The sequence below is a fragment of the Salminus brasiliensis genome, chromosome 9 (genome assembly GCF_030463535.1).
Source record: "Salminus brasiliensis chromosome 9, fSalBra1.hap2, whole genome shotgun sequence".
Lineage (NCBI taxonomy): Eukaryota > Metazoa > Chordata > Actinopteri > Characiformes > Bryconidae > Salminus > Salminus brasiliensis.
Window position 1 is genome coordinate 39128121 of NC_132886.1, and position 17976 is coordinate 39146096.

The 17976-nt window shown below is 43.2% G+C and overlaps 1 protein-coding gene across 1 annotated transcript; it reads right to left on the bottom strand.

The window, feature by feature from the left end:
* Nucleotides 1–5023: 5023 nt before the first annotated feature.
* Nucleotides 5024–17250, bottom strand: LOC140561764 (phospholipid scramblase 1-like). The gene is made up of 10 exons (XM_072686997.1): nt 17093–17250; nt 11160–11195; nt 10782–10859; nt 10044–10129; nt 9699–9741; nt 9170–9390; nt 7536–7697; nt 6201–6362; nt 5604–5662; nt 5024–5484 (listed from the first exon to the last, which is right to left on the bottom strand). Exons 2-9 carry the CDS (start codon nt 11170–11172, stop codon nt 5624–5626), a joined length of 804 nt encoding a protein of 267 aa, XP_072543098.1. The 5' UTR covers nt 11173–11195; nt 17093–17250; the 3' UTR covers nt 5024–5484; nt 5604–5623.
* Between the last annotated feature and the right edge of the window lie 726 nt (nt 17251–17976).

Here is a 17976-nt window from a genome sequence, read left to right on the forward strand (position 1 = left end):
AGCGTTAATGAGGTCGGGATGTTGGATGATTGATCCCCAATTCCCCAACTCATCCCCAAAAAGTACTGGATGGAGCTCCACCACCATCATTCCAGAGAACAGTTAAATTATTGAATTATTTTATTTAATTATTAAAATATTTTGATTTAGGTTTTGAAGTAGCATTGTTGTGAAGATTTGATTGCGACCAGCGACCAGAGCTAGTTAGTGAGGCCAGGATGTTGAATGATCACCCCCTCCCCAAACCATCCCAGATATATTGAATGGAGCACCAACCATCATTCCAGCGAACACAGTCCTTCCACTGCTCCACAGCTCAGTTCTGGGGGGGCTTTATACCCCTCTAGGCCACGCCTGGCATTAGGGTCATGTTTATCTGCTCCAGTGTATGTGCATTTGCACATCTGTGTCAGCCCTGGGTGGCACTTACAGCAGTGGAATGCATTCATCAGATGGGGTGTCCACAAACATTTGGACATGTAGTGAATATACTGAGATGTAGATTTATTTGGGGCAGTTTAACCTTCCAGCGCTCTGCATTGTGTACCCGTCCACCGTGAACGGAATTCAAAACTATGGTAAAATAGTGTCTCAGGCATCAGGCAGCGCATTTGTAATCATTTCATGTAACTCCTTTCTGTTAGGAAGCTTTTAGAGGCATTCGACGCTGTGGACGTCTTGTTCCATTTACCTCTGCTGCAAACAGTTTAGCTTGGTAAGTTCTAAACCATCTGGAAAGAACGTTGTTTATATCCTAACCATTTAATTATGCAGAAATATTGAAAAAAAATGTGGAATTAACCTTCAAGTACATTAGCACTGACATGAGCTTTAGGTGCGGCTCAATGCTAACGTCTATCTAGCTCAATATCTACCCATTCCAATTTTGCAAGCGCATCATTTACCCACTCCGAATTGTAATAGTCATATTTTGTGAGCTATCAGGCCCATTTACAGCCTCATCCAGGTGGGATAAATCTGCCTAACGTCTGCGAAATGTTGGTTAGTGAAAGTAGTGAGCACAGCTACGCGAGTGCTAACAGGTGTGTCGGAAGTGTAGGCTCACCGGTCCTGGAAAGTTAAAGCTCTACTTTGGCATTATCCTCCCATTGCTAGTGTATAAGCAACAACTATGGGGTGGTTCAAATTTGTTCTGAACTGGTGCATTGAGCCCGATGTAGCTAACAAGTGGTGTAAACGTAAACGTAGCATAGCGTAAACTGCAGACATTCGCCTCCAAACACGTTGAGTTGTGAAGGAATCTCAAATAGACTTACTTATTTGACTTAAGACACACTGTTATTAATGGTAAAAAAAAAGGTCCTCCAATACTTTTGGGATGAGCTGGGAAGTTCAGGATGAGGTGGGCGGGCCTTACTAAATGTAATTCAGTCAAATCCTCACAGCAATGCTCTTCCAAACTCTAGTAGAAGGCCTTCTTCCCAGTTAGTTCAACAGAAGCAGGATAAACTCAAACTAATATCCCTGATTTCAGAACAAACGATCAGAACGAAAATGATTGAGCAGGTGTCCCAATACTTTTGTCAACATAGTGTAGCTGAAGTAGCACTGGATTCAGGATGAGGGTAAGATGTAACTTAAGTTGTATTTATTGAGATTTATGATGGAGTTGGGGGGTGGGTGGGGTTACAGAAGCGATGTTGCTGATGTGATTGGGGTTAGGTGAGCTGTCACGGTCTGCAGCCTGTCACAGGAACATCAGAGCGCTGCTTCAGTCAGGCCTTTCATTAGGGGCCGCCTGCCTCTCTCAGCAACTCCATCAGCAGATGAGTCGTCCATTATTGATCAAACCCAACTCATCCAGCAGCCACACCCCTGGAGCATTGCTCACTCAGGACGTTCACAGCAGGATCCATGGGCTCCTGGCATGTTACCCTGTGCCAGAAAACACTGCAAAAACACTTGTCGCTAGCCTGCTCTGATTGTAGTTGACAAATTCACAAGATCACAGCAGATCGTTCGCTAACAGCACCATTCAACGCACATCATCATAATACAACTTTGGTCTGCAGTGCATTTTAGGGCTATCTAGAACCCAATAAATATAGATCCACCTCTGATTTAGAGAGGTGCAAGAGTTATCTTGCACTCTGGTGCCACCTATAGGTAAACATGAGAAAACACACCTATATTCAATGCAAGTAAAAAAGGAAAAAGGACCCTGGAGTAGATCATTGAGAACCTATTTGCTCCATTCATAATGCCAGGTGTGGACTAGAGGGGTTTGGTGGTGCCCCATCCAGTGACCTTACTAACACTCTTGTTGCTGAATGTAATTAGTCAAATCCTCACAGCAATGTTCCTCCAAAGTGTAGCAGAAAGCCCTCTTCCCTGGACAGTAGAGACAGTTACTTCACCAAAAGCAGGAGAAACTCTTTCTAACACCCTTGATTTCCAAAGAAGCAATGGATGAGCAGGTGTCCCAATACTTTTGTCAAATCGTTTAGCTGAAGTAGCACAGCTAGCTAATTGAATGGATTCAGGGTGAGCTGGAACTGTTATTTGGATTTTTTCTGCCTAAGGATGGGGTTCATTGTGTAGTTCAGGTGCTGGGAGTTACAGGAGCGATACTGGTGGGGTGATTCGGGTTAGCTGAGCCCAGTCCCAGGAACACTGTAGGGGTTGGATGTTTATCAGTAACAACTGGATGATACTGTATTAGTTGTTCATTCAGGAGTTTTCTCACAATTTTCTCATTAGTTTATTATTAGGTGAAAAAAAACTCATTTTTCAATATCCAAGTCCTTCCAAGCACATTCAATGATGTGGAGGCCTGGACTTTGGGGTAGTCAGTCCAAGTTAATCACAGTCAACTGAACATTCAGTTTCTCCTGTTTCCTTGGATTTATTTTATATCTAATCTTCTCATAAATATTTCATGAATTTCTAATGTAAATTATTAATAATACAAAAAAAAGTTACAGAAACAAACCTAACCTAACAGCCCCAAAACAAGCTAGCTCTCCTACCAAAACAGGCCGGCACCCAGCAGGCAGGTGGTGTGCCGGCTGCTTTAGGAAGTGTCCACACACTTTTGACTAAAATGTGGGGTGCTAAAACTTTTGCCTAAAAGCTAATCCAGTACGTTTGGCTTATAGGGTTGTGTCCACAAACATTTGGCAAAAATGTACCAAAGTGTACCAAAAATCTTCGCCCATCCAAGGCTCATCCAATACATTTGGCTAATAAAGCTCTGGACGAAATGTGGAGTGCCAAAACGTCTGTTGGTTGGTGTGTCTGGTAAAGTGCCAGGTGGTGTGCCAGCCGGCAATTTAAGTGCCGGGTGAAGCACCCAGGCAAAAATGATCCAACTCCCTCTCCATGAACATCAGAGCGCTGCATCAGTCAGCTCTTTCATTAGAGGACGTCTGCCTCTCTAAGCATCTTCATCAGCAGATGAGTTGTCCATTATTGATCAAGCCAGCAGCTCCAGCAGCCACATCCCTGGAGCGTTCCTCGCCCAGGCCGTCCACAGCGGGATCAATGGATCTCTTACTCGTTGCTAGCCTGCTAGTAATAGCGTAAGCTCGGCTAAAGCTTATAATGACGTAAACATGCTAACGATAAAGTAACGGCCCGCTCTGTAGTCCATTTTCTACACAAACGTTCTACTCCTGATCATTAAACACACCTTTCTTCATGTTAAAACAATGTTTGTTGGCCAAAATTGAAAATTTAAGCTAATTTAGCTAACAAGTTCTGTAAACTCACCTATTAACACATCCACACAGTTTGAGGCGAGTGTTTTACCTGCAGTTTGGACAGTGCTAATGAATGGCTGTGCGTTTACACATTACTTGTTAGCTTTGTAGCTAAAGAAGCAGACTTAGCTAGGCTAAAGGACTGCCCCGATAGCAAAGTGATGTTGATGGATCATTGATTTTTGATCAGAATCGTTGTTGAGGTTGAGGATAGATCGATTTAAGGCAATAACTACATCACCTTTACATTACTGTGGCAAAATGCCTGGTTTTAAAGCTAGCTAACTAACTTACTAACTTCCTAAGCAAGCTGGGCCTTCAGCTGTTGAAGGACATGCATTAGCACTGAGCATTTACACATTACTTGTTAGCTTTGTAGCTAAAGAAGCAAACTTAGCTAAATGACTGCATAGTTAGCAAAGTGATGTTGGTGGATCATTAATTTTTGGTCAAATTTTTGACCAACAATATTGATCATTTTAAGACATTAACTAAATCACCTGTGGCCAAATGCCTGGTTGTGACTGAAGAGGTCAGCTAGCTTTATTTATATAAATGTATTTATGCAGGTATGTAAGCAAATGTATTTCTATTTTACTGAGCTGATGTTCACTGATATTTCTGAAAAAAGAAAATTTTTGATTTCTGCATTATTTCCCTATTCTGCTTTTCACAAAATGACCATTGCTGTACATAAAGTAGGGCCGATTTACCATATTTTACTCCAGTAATAGGATAATATTAATAATAATAATTTTTAAAAGGTTTAAAGATGATTGAAGTAGTTTTGGTTTTCTGTTTCTGACATTTTGCTTAAACTTTCAGTGCTGTTTGAATATTAATTCAGGCTTCGAAAGTGATGATAAATCAATGCCAGATTGATACGTTGATTCAGGTGAAGTTATCGTTGACAGTTTAAGCCTGATTTAACATGATTGCCTTCTGGGTGTATTCCATGTAAAAGTAGAAAAAGGTAGTCCCCCCAAACGGTCACTGTCAAGATAACGTCAGCTTCTATCAGCATAAACGTTTACTAGACCAAATACTACACAAAAGTTCTACTCATGATCATAAAAACACAGGTTTGGTTGGTAAAAGCTTCTAAAAGTTTAGTACTAGCAGCATACTTCTCAACTAAACAGCACAGCCAGTGCTGAATCTCCTTTCGGGAACCAGATTAACTGATAAAAACAGGCGTCTGTACACAGTCAGTGCCTCCACACAGTGACGGTTAGTGGCGTGACAGGATAGTAGCTGGCAAATGAATCACAAACGAGATCACAGCAGACGTTGGAGTGGTTCACATTTCTATTTGCTAAAAGCGCCATTCAAAGCACATCCAGTCATAATACACCTGCGTCTGTGGTGCACTTTAAGGCTATCTAGAACCGACATAATTACAGTTCCACCTCTAATTTAGAGAGGTTTGTTCACCAGTTTCTACATAATGGAGATATAATGAGGTATAAAAGTTTAACTGCCCAGTAATACATTGCACTCTGGCGCCACCTGCAGGTAACAACTGCAAAATACAGCTACTTTTTAAGCCAGTGGAAAAGGAAAAGGTACAATATACAACAAAAATAAAGATATCATAAGCAATGCAAATATTTAGAAAATATACATATTGAATATTTATATTAAATGGATATAAAAAACATAGATTTTCAAAGCCCTTTCTTTGGTGTACAGTGTGATGGTGATCATCACACTCCAGAAGACATTTCCAACAAGTCCTCTCATGTGTGTTCATCCTCAGACCCTGGAAATGGCAATAACAATGAAACTTTGTCAAGGCCGTTCTGATCTGATATAATTAATAATTAATTAATTATAATTTTTTACAGATTTTATTTTATAGATTTAGGTTAAACTACTTACACGTGAAAAAGTAAGTCCACTCATTTATTGTTGTTATTGTTCTCGAAGTACATGAAGTCCTATAAAACAGAACCTGAAGTTAGACAGACAGAAGATCCCTTTGAGAAATGCCATTGAAGAACCACTTTGGGTTCCGTAAAGAACCAAGATTTGTTATAGTGAGTGAGTGAGAGTGAGACCCTTTGAAGCATCTTTATTTTTGAGAGCTTGCAGATCAGCTGGCAGATCAGATCAGTGGGCCTATGAATGGCGATGGGTTTGAGGTCAAGATCGGCTGACAATGCTGGAAACAGTGGAGAACCCTTAGGGATCGTCTTTCTCAGTGGTGTCGAGGTAGATACAACTACAAAAGCTCTGGCATTGCACAAGCAAAACTGAAAATCCAAAAGTGTGGAGGTTCTCGACGCGTCACTGACTGTGAGTACGAGCGGTAGACTAACCAGGACTGTAGAATTGTAGGTGTAGGAGAATAGCGGCAGCAGATCAGTGCCAGGGTTCTTTACTGAATGAGACTCCTTGCGTGTCTTTAGGTATCACCATATGGTTTTTCAGCCTGGAGTGACACATATGTGACACGTATGCCATGTCTTTACTTACAATGAGAAAGCAGGCCCCGAACAGAACGGCCTTGACCTTCACGTCCAGGTCCGTGGGAAACTTAATGCCAAAGTTGTCTGCATCAGTGAAGGCTTCCTGCAGAATGCCGGTCCACTGCTTACTGATCCTGCCCACCTGTGCGCTCTCATCCAGGGACAAAACCTGTGAGGAGTCAAGAAACAGACGATACAAAAGCTTGGAAGCAGCAAAACAGAAGGTTAATGCTCGTCCAAGTGTAAACACAGTGAACAATGAATGGTTGCCATCCACTCTGATGTTGTGTGTTTCCATTGCAAAAGCTGAGCCCTGAGCAACCGCAGGTTCTGGATGACTGGACCCATTATTCCAAACACTGTATATTCTGAAGTGTGGTAGAACCAGTCTCAGGAGGTCAATGCCTCAAAAAGCTACATCCCATGAAGATAATCCATTAACAAAAAATATTAGCAAAATCCATTCATAGTGGAGGGATACATGCAGGATGTTCTATGGCAAATTAGTCCCTAAAAACATGGTGATCAAGGGAAATAGTCCCTAATTCAAACATATCTTTGTAATTTCTAATGGAGGCACACATGCAGGGTGTTCTAAGGCAAAATAGTCCCTAAAGCAAAACAGTCCATTTTCTAAAATCCATTCACAGCGGAGGGATACATGCAGGGTGTTCTAAAGCAAAATAGTCCCTAAAACATATTTCTTAAATTGATTCAGAGTGGAGGGATACACAGGTTGATCAAGGGCAAAACAGTCCATAAAATATATATTTTAATAATCCATTCATAGTGGAGGGATACATGCGTGATGTTCTAAGGCAAAATAGTCCTTAAAACATATTTTTATGTTTTCCATTCACAGTGGAGGGATACGTGCAAGGTGTTGTACGGCGAAATAGTCCCCAAAAAGACCTACAGTCCCTACTTTAAACAGATTTGAAATAATCTGTAGTGAATGGATACATATAAGGGGTTTTAATGCAGTATAGTCCCTAAAAAGTCACAGTGGAGGGATAAATGCAGGCTATGCAGCCATACTTCACCCCTGATTTCTGATCTGACGGCCTCCAACCTGACTGACCTTTTAGCAGCACTCTCCGGCAGTCGGTGTAGCGCTGTTTTCATATCAAATTCAAAACAACTTTGATCATAGAGAAAATTTTAACTATCACAGAATTGGCTTTTTGGAAACTACTAGATATATTGTGTACTATTAAACTTGTTTGTATATATTAACTCAAATGTAAAAAAAAAACTATAAAATAAATGTAAGAATCTTCAAGATTCAGCTCTACCTAACACGAGCACAGTGGTATACAGCTTCCCCTGTTACGTACAGTACCTCGAAATTCACATCCGAACAACAATTACAGGCACAGAACGGACCCTGGATCTTCAGGACGTCCTCTCTCCTCTCGTTCTGAACTGTGAATTTGGGTAGGAACGGATGCCATTTCTGAATCACATATCCAACCGGGGTTCCAGGAGGAGCCTGAACCTCAAGCTGAAACAAAACCAAAACAAAACATGAAAGACAGAAAAATGGTCACATGCAAACAGAAAGACTCCTGATGCTGTTGATACATTACTGTTTAGAGTGTGAAGGGGAGGAGGGGCAGTTTGGCTGGCTAACTAGTAGCATGATAGCTACATCAGCTGGCTAACGTATTGGGTCCTAAATGGTCCTTCTGTAAGATGATCGAATGATCAGAGGGGGATAGGACGTGTCCGAGGGGATTGGATGTGACCTGGGGGATTGGATGTGTCCGAGGGGATTGGATGTGTCCTGGGGGATAGGATGTGTCAGTGGGGACAGGATGTGTCCGTGGGGACAGGATGTGTCTGAGGGGATTGGATGTGTCTGAGGGGATAGGATGTGTCCGAGGGGATTGGATGTGTCCTGGGGGATAGGATGTGTCAGTGGGGACAGGATGTGTCTGAGGGGATTTGATGTGTCTGAGGGGATTCGTTGTGTCTGAGGGGATAGAATGTGTCTGAGGGGACAGGATGTGTCCTGGGGGACAGGATGTGTCCGTGGGGACAGGATGTGTCTGAGGGGATTCGATGTGTCTGAGGGGATTCGATGTGTCAGAGGGGATAGAATGTGTCTGAGGGGACAGGATGCGTCCTGGGGGATAGGATGTGTCCGTGGGGACAGGATGTGTCCGAGGGGACAGGATGTGTCCCGGGGGATAGGATATGTATGAGGGGATAGGATGTGTCAGAGGGGATTGGATGTGACCTGGGGGATTGGATGTGTCCTGGGGGATAGGATGTGTCAGTGGGGACAGGATGTGTCCGTGGGGACAGGATGTGTCTGAGGGGATTGGATGTGTCCTGGGGGATAGGATGTGTCTGAGGGGATTGGATGTGTCCGAGGGGATTGGATGTGTCCTGGGGGATAGGATGTGTCAGTGGGGACAGGATGTGTCCATGGGGACAGGATGTGTCTGAGGGGATTGGATGTGTCTGAGGGGATAGGATGTGTCTGAGGGGATAGGATGTGTCCGAGGGGATTGGATGTGTCCTGGGGGATAGGATGTGTCAGTGGGGACAGGATGTGTCAGTGGGGACAGGATGTGTCTGAGGGGATTCGATGTGTCCGAGGGGATAGAATGTGTCTGAGGGGACAGGATGTGTCCGTGGGGACAGGATGTGTCCGTGGGGACAGGATGTGTCTGAGGGGATTCGATGTGTCTGAGGGGATTGAATGTGTCCGAGGGGACAGGATGTGTCCCGGGGGATAGGATATGTATGAGGGGATAGGATGTGTCAGAGGGGATTGGATGTGACCTGGGGGATTGGATGTGTCCTGGGGGATAGGATGTGTCAGTGGGGACAGGATGTGTCTGAGGGGATAGGATGTGTCTCGGCACTGGGGTTAAGAACTACCACAACGTGCGACACCAAACACTTTTGGGTTGAGGTAGAAAAGGAAGTGAATCTGATGTTCTGGCAGACGTGGACATGCAGTACCTCTTGCAGGCAGCAGGGGCAACAGCAGCTGGAGCATCTTAAAGACCGGGTGAGAGTCATCACCTCCTGGCCCATGTTGTCCTGCACATGGAGGACGAAGGAGCGCATGGGTCCACAGCACTGTCTGGTGCAGCAGTCGTTCTCCTCCGCCACGTAGAACACCTGCTGCCCTAGTGTGTTCTTCACCAGGTACTTATTATTGGACTCCCAGCCTAAAATAACTGTCGCCGCCAAACAAGAGGATGCTTATTTATTTTAGCTACTGAGATCCTGAGAAGCATTAGTACGACATCAGTGTGGAACTATTCTGGAAACAGTGGAGTGAGTGGATGGGGAGGGTTCAGCTTAGGGCTGTTCATGGAATAGCGAGTGCCTTTGTAAGTTAAACACTATATTGTCTTATATATGTCTTCACCCACCTCACTGACTTGCCTATTTGCTCTTGGCATTGACCTTTGTACTCTAGAGTGTTAATGAGGCTTGCCGGTTCCAATAGACTGGTAATGTCAACAAATGCAACAGTGCTTACCTTCCGCCAGCTCTATTTTCTGATGGACGAGGAGCTGGTCAATCTGGCCCACACAAAAAGAAGGAGAAGTTAGCGATTGCGCAACTCGCAGACGTGTCTGGGCACGCTTCATGACAAGAGTAAACACGACTCTGTGGCATTTACAGCAAACATGACTCAGATGTCTACAAGCTCCCTATAGGTCCAGAGTCTTGGGCACTATAGAAAGAGGGCGAAGGCAAACCCGTATTTGAGCCGGTGTTGACATTCGCTTAGTCATCACTGATAAAGCATCGCCGGGCTTTATTTTCCGACCGAGAGGCACATATCGTGGCCTCATGCTGGCTTGATGACACTCAAGCTCACCTGGGTCAAGTACTCTAGTCCTGGGGGGCAGCCGGCTGGCCTCTGAGGGACAGGCATCATCACAGGAGCTTGGGGGGCCACATAGCCTGCAGGGTTCAACAACAAAAAAAAGATGGAAATGACACTCATGTCGTATAAATAATTTTATTTCAAATTAAATGACAAATTTACAAAAACTCCTCCGGCTATAAGATCAAACAACGAATATGAGATGACAGATTTACAGTATATACAGTAAACTAGACACCGCTGGGTGTTTTTATGTGTTTTGTGCACTATTCCAAGCATTTCTGCAGACAAAAATTGGTACTATATTATATATATATATATATTGGTGTTACACTGTATATACACTGAAATATAAGGTGTTTTATTAGAGAACTTCATTCTATGCTCTAATATGGAATTTGGAAGCAAGGATGAAAAGGCTAAAAGCTACTGCTAGCCAGCTATAAGAAGCATCACTACAGGTGTACACATGGGTAAGTCGGTGGACCACCGCGCCATCCACATGGGAAAACCAGTGAAACAGGCAGCTAAAAGCTAGTCTAAAACTAGGCTAAAAACTAGGCTAAAAGCTAATCCACCCGACCAGCTACAATCTATTCAGCTAGCTAACCCCATACCACCTGAAGAATGCAAAGCAAGACTGGATTACATATAATTCTTGTTACATACATTCTTGTTGTTGGAGACCCCTTCAATTTTAAGGCTGCACGCAGTATGACACATACGTACCTGGTGGGACTGGCACTTGACCGTTATTGGGAGCTGGATAGACATCATTTTTCTTCATCTGGAGATCAATGGTGTTAACTGTGGATTTTAAGAAACATGTATTTGAACAGGCTAAACTACACAAGCCTCGATTTGCAGACATCATCAAAGGCTTACAGCCATGGTCATTGTAGTAGTCAATATTTGAGCCCCAGAGTTAAAAATGAACCCAAGCACTATAAACGTCCTGAACGATGAAATAAGACCACATTGATCCAGTTGAAGCCGCTGTATCACAGCCGATATATGGTCCTGCACTTTTACTGCCAGCAAACTGTCTTCAGGACACCTCAGATGAAGCTGTTTAGTATTTGCTGAAGAACCTGTTGTCGCCCTTACCAGTCGAAGCCATGCCGTTCCGCTGCGGGTCCGTTTCTAAAGGGGGACAACATGAAAACAGACCATTCAGAAGGTTAATTCAGACGCTGATCCAAAACAAGAAGACAAACAAACACCTACAGCATCTTTTAAAGTAACGGGTTATCAGAAAATCTAGTTCGCTTAAGTTTGGTATCGGACGGTTGCTGCTTTTGTTCAGAACAGAAGATGCTAGGCTAATGGTGCTAACAAACACAGGCCTAGGGTGTCACCAACCTCACCGATCTCTTACTTCCAACAGCAAACTCTAAATATCAGCTAACCCCTTTAAATCAAGGCTGAAAATATGGCGAGAGTTTTACCACTGTACGCAAATACACTACATGTCCAAAAGTTTGTGGACACCCCTACTAATGAATGCATTTAGCTACTTATAGAGAATTACTGCCAGTGGAATAGGACTCTCGGGAGCAGATAAACATGACAAAGCAATTGGCACCATGCTGTCTAATGTCAGGCTTGGGCTATAGAGGGGTATTAGGCCCCCAGCATTGAGCTTGGAATCATTTCGGATGGGATGAGTTGGGGACAATGAGGTGTTGTGGTGATCATTCAACATCCTGACCTCACTAATGATCTTCTCACAGCACTAATCCTTCAAAATCTAGTAGAAAGCCTTCTTCCCTGGACAGTAGAGACGTTCAGTCCAACAAAAGCAGTATAAGCCCTTTTTATGGCCCTAATTTCAGAAGGAATGTTGGTTTCTAAACATCTAAATGTTCTGAATATTTTTAGCAATCATTTTCCTAGAACTTCATAGAGGTATCATTTTCAAACGCCGGCCAGCCACCTTCCAGGAAATAGGTAAATAAGCACATTTGTTCAGGTTTGCATACGTGCTGCTCAGCTCTACGTGGGCAAGGTTTTAAGAATAAGGAGGAAAACATGGCTTTTAGAAAGAGTCCTTTCAGGCCGGCACCTGTAGGTGAACCCTGTGACGCTTTACTTGCTCCTACCACCATAACATTGACATAACCTTGCCATAATCATGCCATGACAGATAGGGAATAAGCTGTATCAGTAGAATCAGTCATGACAATAATCGTTATGCCAAAGATTCATATTTATTTATTTGGTGGGCTGCGTGGTAAAGACCTTGGGATACTTCTTGCGAAGACTTCTTGCAAATGTTACCTGGATTTGGTGAAAAAATGATGCTTCACGTCAAGACCTCGTCATACTTTCAGCTGCGAACTTCACAATCTCACAGTGTAACTCTTTCGATACTGGTGTGCATTAGTGCTCCAGTACTGCAGGTGGCGCTATGGCATTTTATGGTCATTTCGTGAACACTGGAGGAGGATTGCACATGGTACAGCACCTCTTATTTTACACCAACCAATCAAACGCATCGTAGAGAGGTGTGAAACCTTTGCTGTCAAACATTTTAGCACGCAATTTCAGCGATTACAGAGAACTTATTCAGGACTTTGTGGACTGGTGTCTGCAGAACCATCTGCAGATAAACGCTGGAAAAACCAAAGAACTGGTGGTGGATTTCCGCAGGTGCAGACACCCCCCTCCATCAGTGAACATCCGCGGTATGAACATCGAGAGTGTGGACTCTTATAAATACCTGGGTGTTCATCTGAACAACAAACTGGACTGGTCAGTCAACACTGCAGCTCTCTACAAGAAAGGCCAGAGCAGACTCTGCCTGCTGAGGAGATTGAGGTCCTTTGGAGTGCAGGGAGCGCTCCTGAGGACGTTCTTCGACACAGTGGTGGCATCTGCCATCTTTTATGGAGTGGTCTGCTGGGGCAGTAGCATCTCGACGGCAGATAAGAAGAGACTGGACAAACTCATAAAGAGGGCCGGCTCTGTCCTGGGGTACTTCTTAGACCCAGTGCAGGTGGTGGGAGACAGGAGGATGACAACCAAGCTGGCATCCATGCTGGAGAACAGCTCCCACCCCATGCATGAGACTCTGGCAGCACTGGGCAGCTCCTTTAGCGACAGGCTGCTTCACCCCAAGTGTGTGAAGGAGCGGTATCGCAGGTCCTTCCTTCCTGCTGCCGTCAGACTGCACAACCAACACTGCTCCCAGCGGACCACATACACACACACTTAACTACACACACGTTCATGTTCAGGGAATACTATGTGCAATATCCCACCCCCATGTGCAATTAAGAGTCTTTTACTGTAAATAATATTGTTTATTGCTTTTTTTAATTCTTATCTATATTGTGTGTATATAGTGTAAATTATTTATTTATCTAAATTTTTGTAACTGAGTGTCCTGCTATCCCTTTCTGCTGTTACACTGTGAATTTCCCCACTGCGGGACTAATAAAGGACTATCTTATCTTATCTTATCTATCTAAAGCTTGGCTTTAGCAAACGTCGTCTCCGCACTAGGTTCCTCAGGTTACTCACACGGCAGCTAAGCGAACTCTACGTACAAACACACCATGTGACTGGCTGGTGCTAAACAGGCAGTGCCTTACTGTGTGCAATCCTCTTCCAGTAGTCACAGCGCCCCCTGCTGTACGGGAGCACTCATAAGTGACCGCCAAAAGCAAAAACTGAGAATTCTTGAGCTTATAAGCTTGCAAAGATGGTTTAGACCATTTAGACCGTGACCTTCATTCCTGAGGCCCTGAGAGTGCGCTAAACTAACCCCGTCATGTGGAAACTATACATTAGCATGGCACTCTGACGTTAACACAGTAATCAAACACACTAGCCTTAATGGTACGACATCAAATTCCTGCAAGTTTTAAGAAACAGCCATGCCCCGCTCTCCATGAACGGAAGCTTTTATCCACTAGGTTAGCGTCTAGCTTCATTAGCAGCACTGAACTCATAATCAACCTCTGGACCCCAGACATGCCTTAAGTAATTGACTACGCATGACTAAACTAGATTTTTGGTTGATCCAATGCTTTAATGTCACAAATCAAAAACGGAAACTTAACAGCCCTGTTGTTTAGCTCGTGATCCGAGCTTTTCTGCCCGCAGTCAGGAATGCTCATAAAAGCCAGCTAAAAGAATCGTCCTGGTCAAACAGCCTCAGTCAACACATATGGAAGCGATCACATGTGCCTTCCTGGCAACCCAAGTACATGAAAGCACCACTTCCTTTGGGAACGATATTTGCCTCAGGGCTGGGCAGATTTCCACACTTGCTAGGTATTTCCGTTATTAGTCTTGCTCGACAAACAATGGAAGAAATCTGTTCTGCTGGCTCAGGGGTTGCTGCAAAAGAAGACTTGGCAATATCAGTGGACGGTCATGGTGGAGCAGTTTGATGGGTCTCTCTATCGCACCTTGAGTCTTGAGTGTTTAACTGCCACAGTAATGGTAGCTGGCATTTGCGCTTGCGTACCTGCATTGGTGAGTTGATGTTTCTGGCCTAACAGTGCTGATTCTTGCAGAAACACCATATTAGCCAATGACATGGCGTTTATGTTTATGTGTCCAGGTCCATTACTTTCCTAGAAATTAATGAATGAATTAATTTGCTGTTGATAGCGTAGTGGAGTGAGTCACAGTATACTACTACCACCACCATGTTTGCCGGTTGGCATGATGTTCTTATTGGGTAATGCTTTGTTATTCCAAATAAATCCATTATTCCCGAAAGGCCGAAGGCTTATCAAGATGCTTTTGGAAAATGTGAGACAGGCTTTTAGATTTCTCTTTATTTTTCCCTTCTATCTTCTGGGAAACATCACTGTTTTCTCAGTTTTTTGTAGAAACATCACAGCTACAAGCGGTTGATGAGAAGCTGCTGAAATGTGATGACCTGTTCGAGGTGGCGTGACTTGAATGAATGCTCCAGCTTTAGAGCAAAGTGGACGGTGGATATTCACCACAGCCACCTATGACACGAGATAAGCATGGGAATCGACGCTGGCCCTGATGTAACCCAACACTAGTCCTGAAGCTAGCAGTGCTGGCCCTAAAAAGAAAAAGCTCAGCATATTCTCAAACCTCTTGTAGCTCATTTGCATTTTCCAGATACTCTTCAAAGTAGAGCCTCATGAGACAGACATTATGTTGTTGTTCTGTAAAGCTATATATATATATATATATATATATATATATATATATATATATATATATATACCTCTGTAATACGAGTAACCTTGTATGTCGCTCTAAATAAGAGCATCAGCTAAATGAGACAGACATGCAAATGCACACACACAAAGTTTTGTCTAGTCCCAATACTTTTGGGATGTGTTGGAGAGTTAGGTTGGTGATCCTCCATCCAACACCCTGACCTTACTTTACTACCTTTTTTACTTTTGTCCATATCCATATATGACTTATTTGGTATGTTTTGAATAATCCGTGTGTACAACCTTCCAAAAACACTTACTCTTGTTGTTTATTCCGATGTATTTTTTGTTACGGTGTGATAAGCTAACCCCGCTGTACGGAGCCGTACTTTAGCCCAGCAGATGGCCTAGCAATTCAGCGTTAATCTGGAGAATATGGAAACTTGTGTAGACCTCAGTAATGCTGTCTGAGGTATTTGGCATGCAAATCAAGGTGTAAAAACATGTTTCTGAGGACGCTGAACCTTTAGAGCCTTATAATAACACTTTTGTTTCTGTCAGAACCCGACGAGTGCACATTCTCCTGCAGTATTTTCTGGTAGAGAGTAGAATTTAGGTTCTCTCAATTATGGCAAGTCACACAGGCTCTCCAGCAGCAAAGCATCTCCACGATATCATACTACCACCACCATGTTTGACAGCTGGTATGCTGTTCTTGTCATCTAACAGAGCAATGCTGTGTCTGGTCCACTTTTATGTTCATCTCGGTTAGCAGCGGTTTATCTGTGCCGAACAAGGCCTGAAGATATTCTGGTTAGCTACTCATGGAGGAGTTTTGTTCCTAATATTTCATGTTCTCTGTATTTGGAGATCATGGCTAAAACGTGATCAGTCAACATCAACAGCAAAGCCACAAACTATTCGATCTGGTTTTTTACTTTATAGTATAGTCTGGCAACCTCATAGCAAAAGCATTTTTAAAGCTGGTGGCACCCCAGAAGCTTCTATCTCAGCTACGCTGGTGCTCATCAAACACCTCTTGTGGCTGTTTTAGCTCCAGTTCTAGTTCTGGAGCCCACAGAGGAAAGCTGACAGAGGTTCCCTCATGATAAGAGCCCAGTAGACGAAATAGTCTTGTATTTTCATGTTCACCAGTTTTTTTTTTAATTATTATTATATAATATAACTTATCTTAGTCCTAATAGCCATACTTGTGTACTTTGATTTGTATTGTATCTGTTTTTATAATTTTATTATTAACTTTATTTTTATATTAAATATTTACTTGTATTTTTTTGTGGTTTTTTTTTTTCTCTTTATCATATACTTTCGTCAATCACCTGTGAAACACTTTGAATTTCAGAAATTGTCAGAAATCTAAAAGGTGCTATATAAATAAAGCTGATTGATCGATTGATTATGGGGGGAGGGGGAACAGGAAATTCGAAAAAGAGCCAATCTCGCTTTTTATGTTTCTCGCTAATTTATTTTTTTAGTTTTGATATTTTCAGTGTAATAATCAAACTGAAGCAGTTTACAAACTTAAAAATATAAATATAAGAAAATAATAAATATTAAAAAAAACGGTTGCTAGGGAACCACAGGTTAACGAACGTTAACTAGCTAGCATAGCTAATTATCGAGCCCCCCAGGCCGACGCATCTCCCGCAGTCTTCGCCAGCTACACAACTAACCGTGTTTGTGTGAGATTTCGTCGTCATACGAACAAAATTCTCGTATCTCCCAAAACAAAAAAGTAAGTTTCTGGTTCAGGTTTTATCTACGAATGAAAAAAAGCTGTTTTTGATTTTTTAGGATTTAAAAAAAAAAGGAAACTATAATAATTAATAAATAATAATAATAAATAATAAATAGTGCGCATACCACTGCGATGTCAGTGCCCAGATTTATCCAGAGAAGAAGACACGTCCTCCAGGCGAAGACTTGGGCAGCTCAGGGAGTCCGATACTAGTGCCAGCTACTCAAATCCGACCTGCTTCATTTATGGAGGGGCTTAGACTCGGCAGGACACGAGCTGCCGTCTGCACTGCACTGTACTGCTCCCCCTGAGCGCTGAACTCTCCTTTTCCTCGTAACACACACGTACACACACACACACACACACATGCATACATACACACTGTCCCGCCCACTGATGCAGGGAAGAAACGAAAGTGTTTTCACCATCAACTATCAGCCACAGCATTACCATATCCACCTGCCTCAGACTGACTGAGGAATGGGCTTAGGCATGTCCACATGCGTCCTCAAAGTTTCTGTGCTCTCATCAACAGGTCACCGGGATCTGAAGCCGAGGCATGTGGCCCATGCCCCTCGGAGATGGAATCGCACCCACTGGAGCACCGGTGATCAGCAGCAGGGTGTCAAGGTGACCATGCTCTTGCGGGATATCCCAAGAGGTCAGTGAACACCACCTGAAATCTAATTAACTCCTGAGAGACAGCGGTTTACCGTATGTATGGAAGGTGGCTAGATTTCTCTTCCCAGATTAGCAGCACTGCGAAATAAGAGCAGCCCTGGGACCGGGACCGGGATTCATAGTAAGAAGTGTAAGAAGTTCTACTCAAAAACAACAACAGAAGACTTTCCTATTTTTTTTTTGATTGTTTATTTATTTACATCTAAACAAACAGAAGAAGTGTAGGATTATTAATTATGGAGCTCCATATGCGTCATTTCCAGGGAATTCCAGGGAATAATTGAAACCGAGCCGCTCAAAACTCTTCAGTAATTTATCCTGAGGTTTT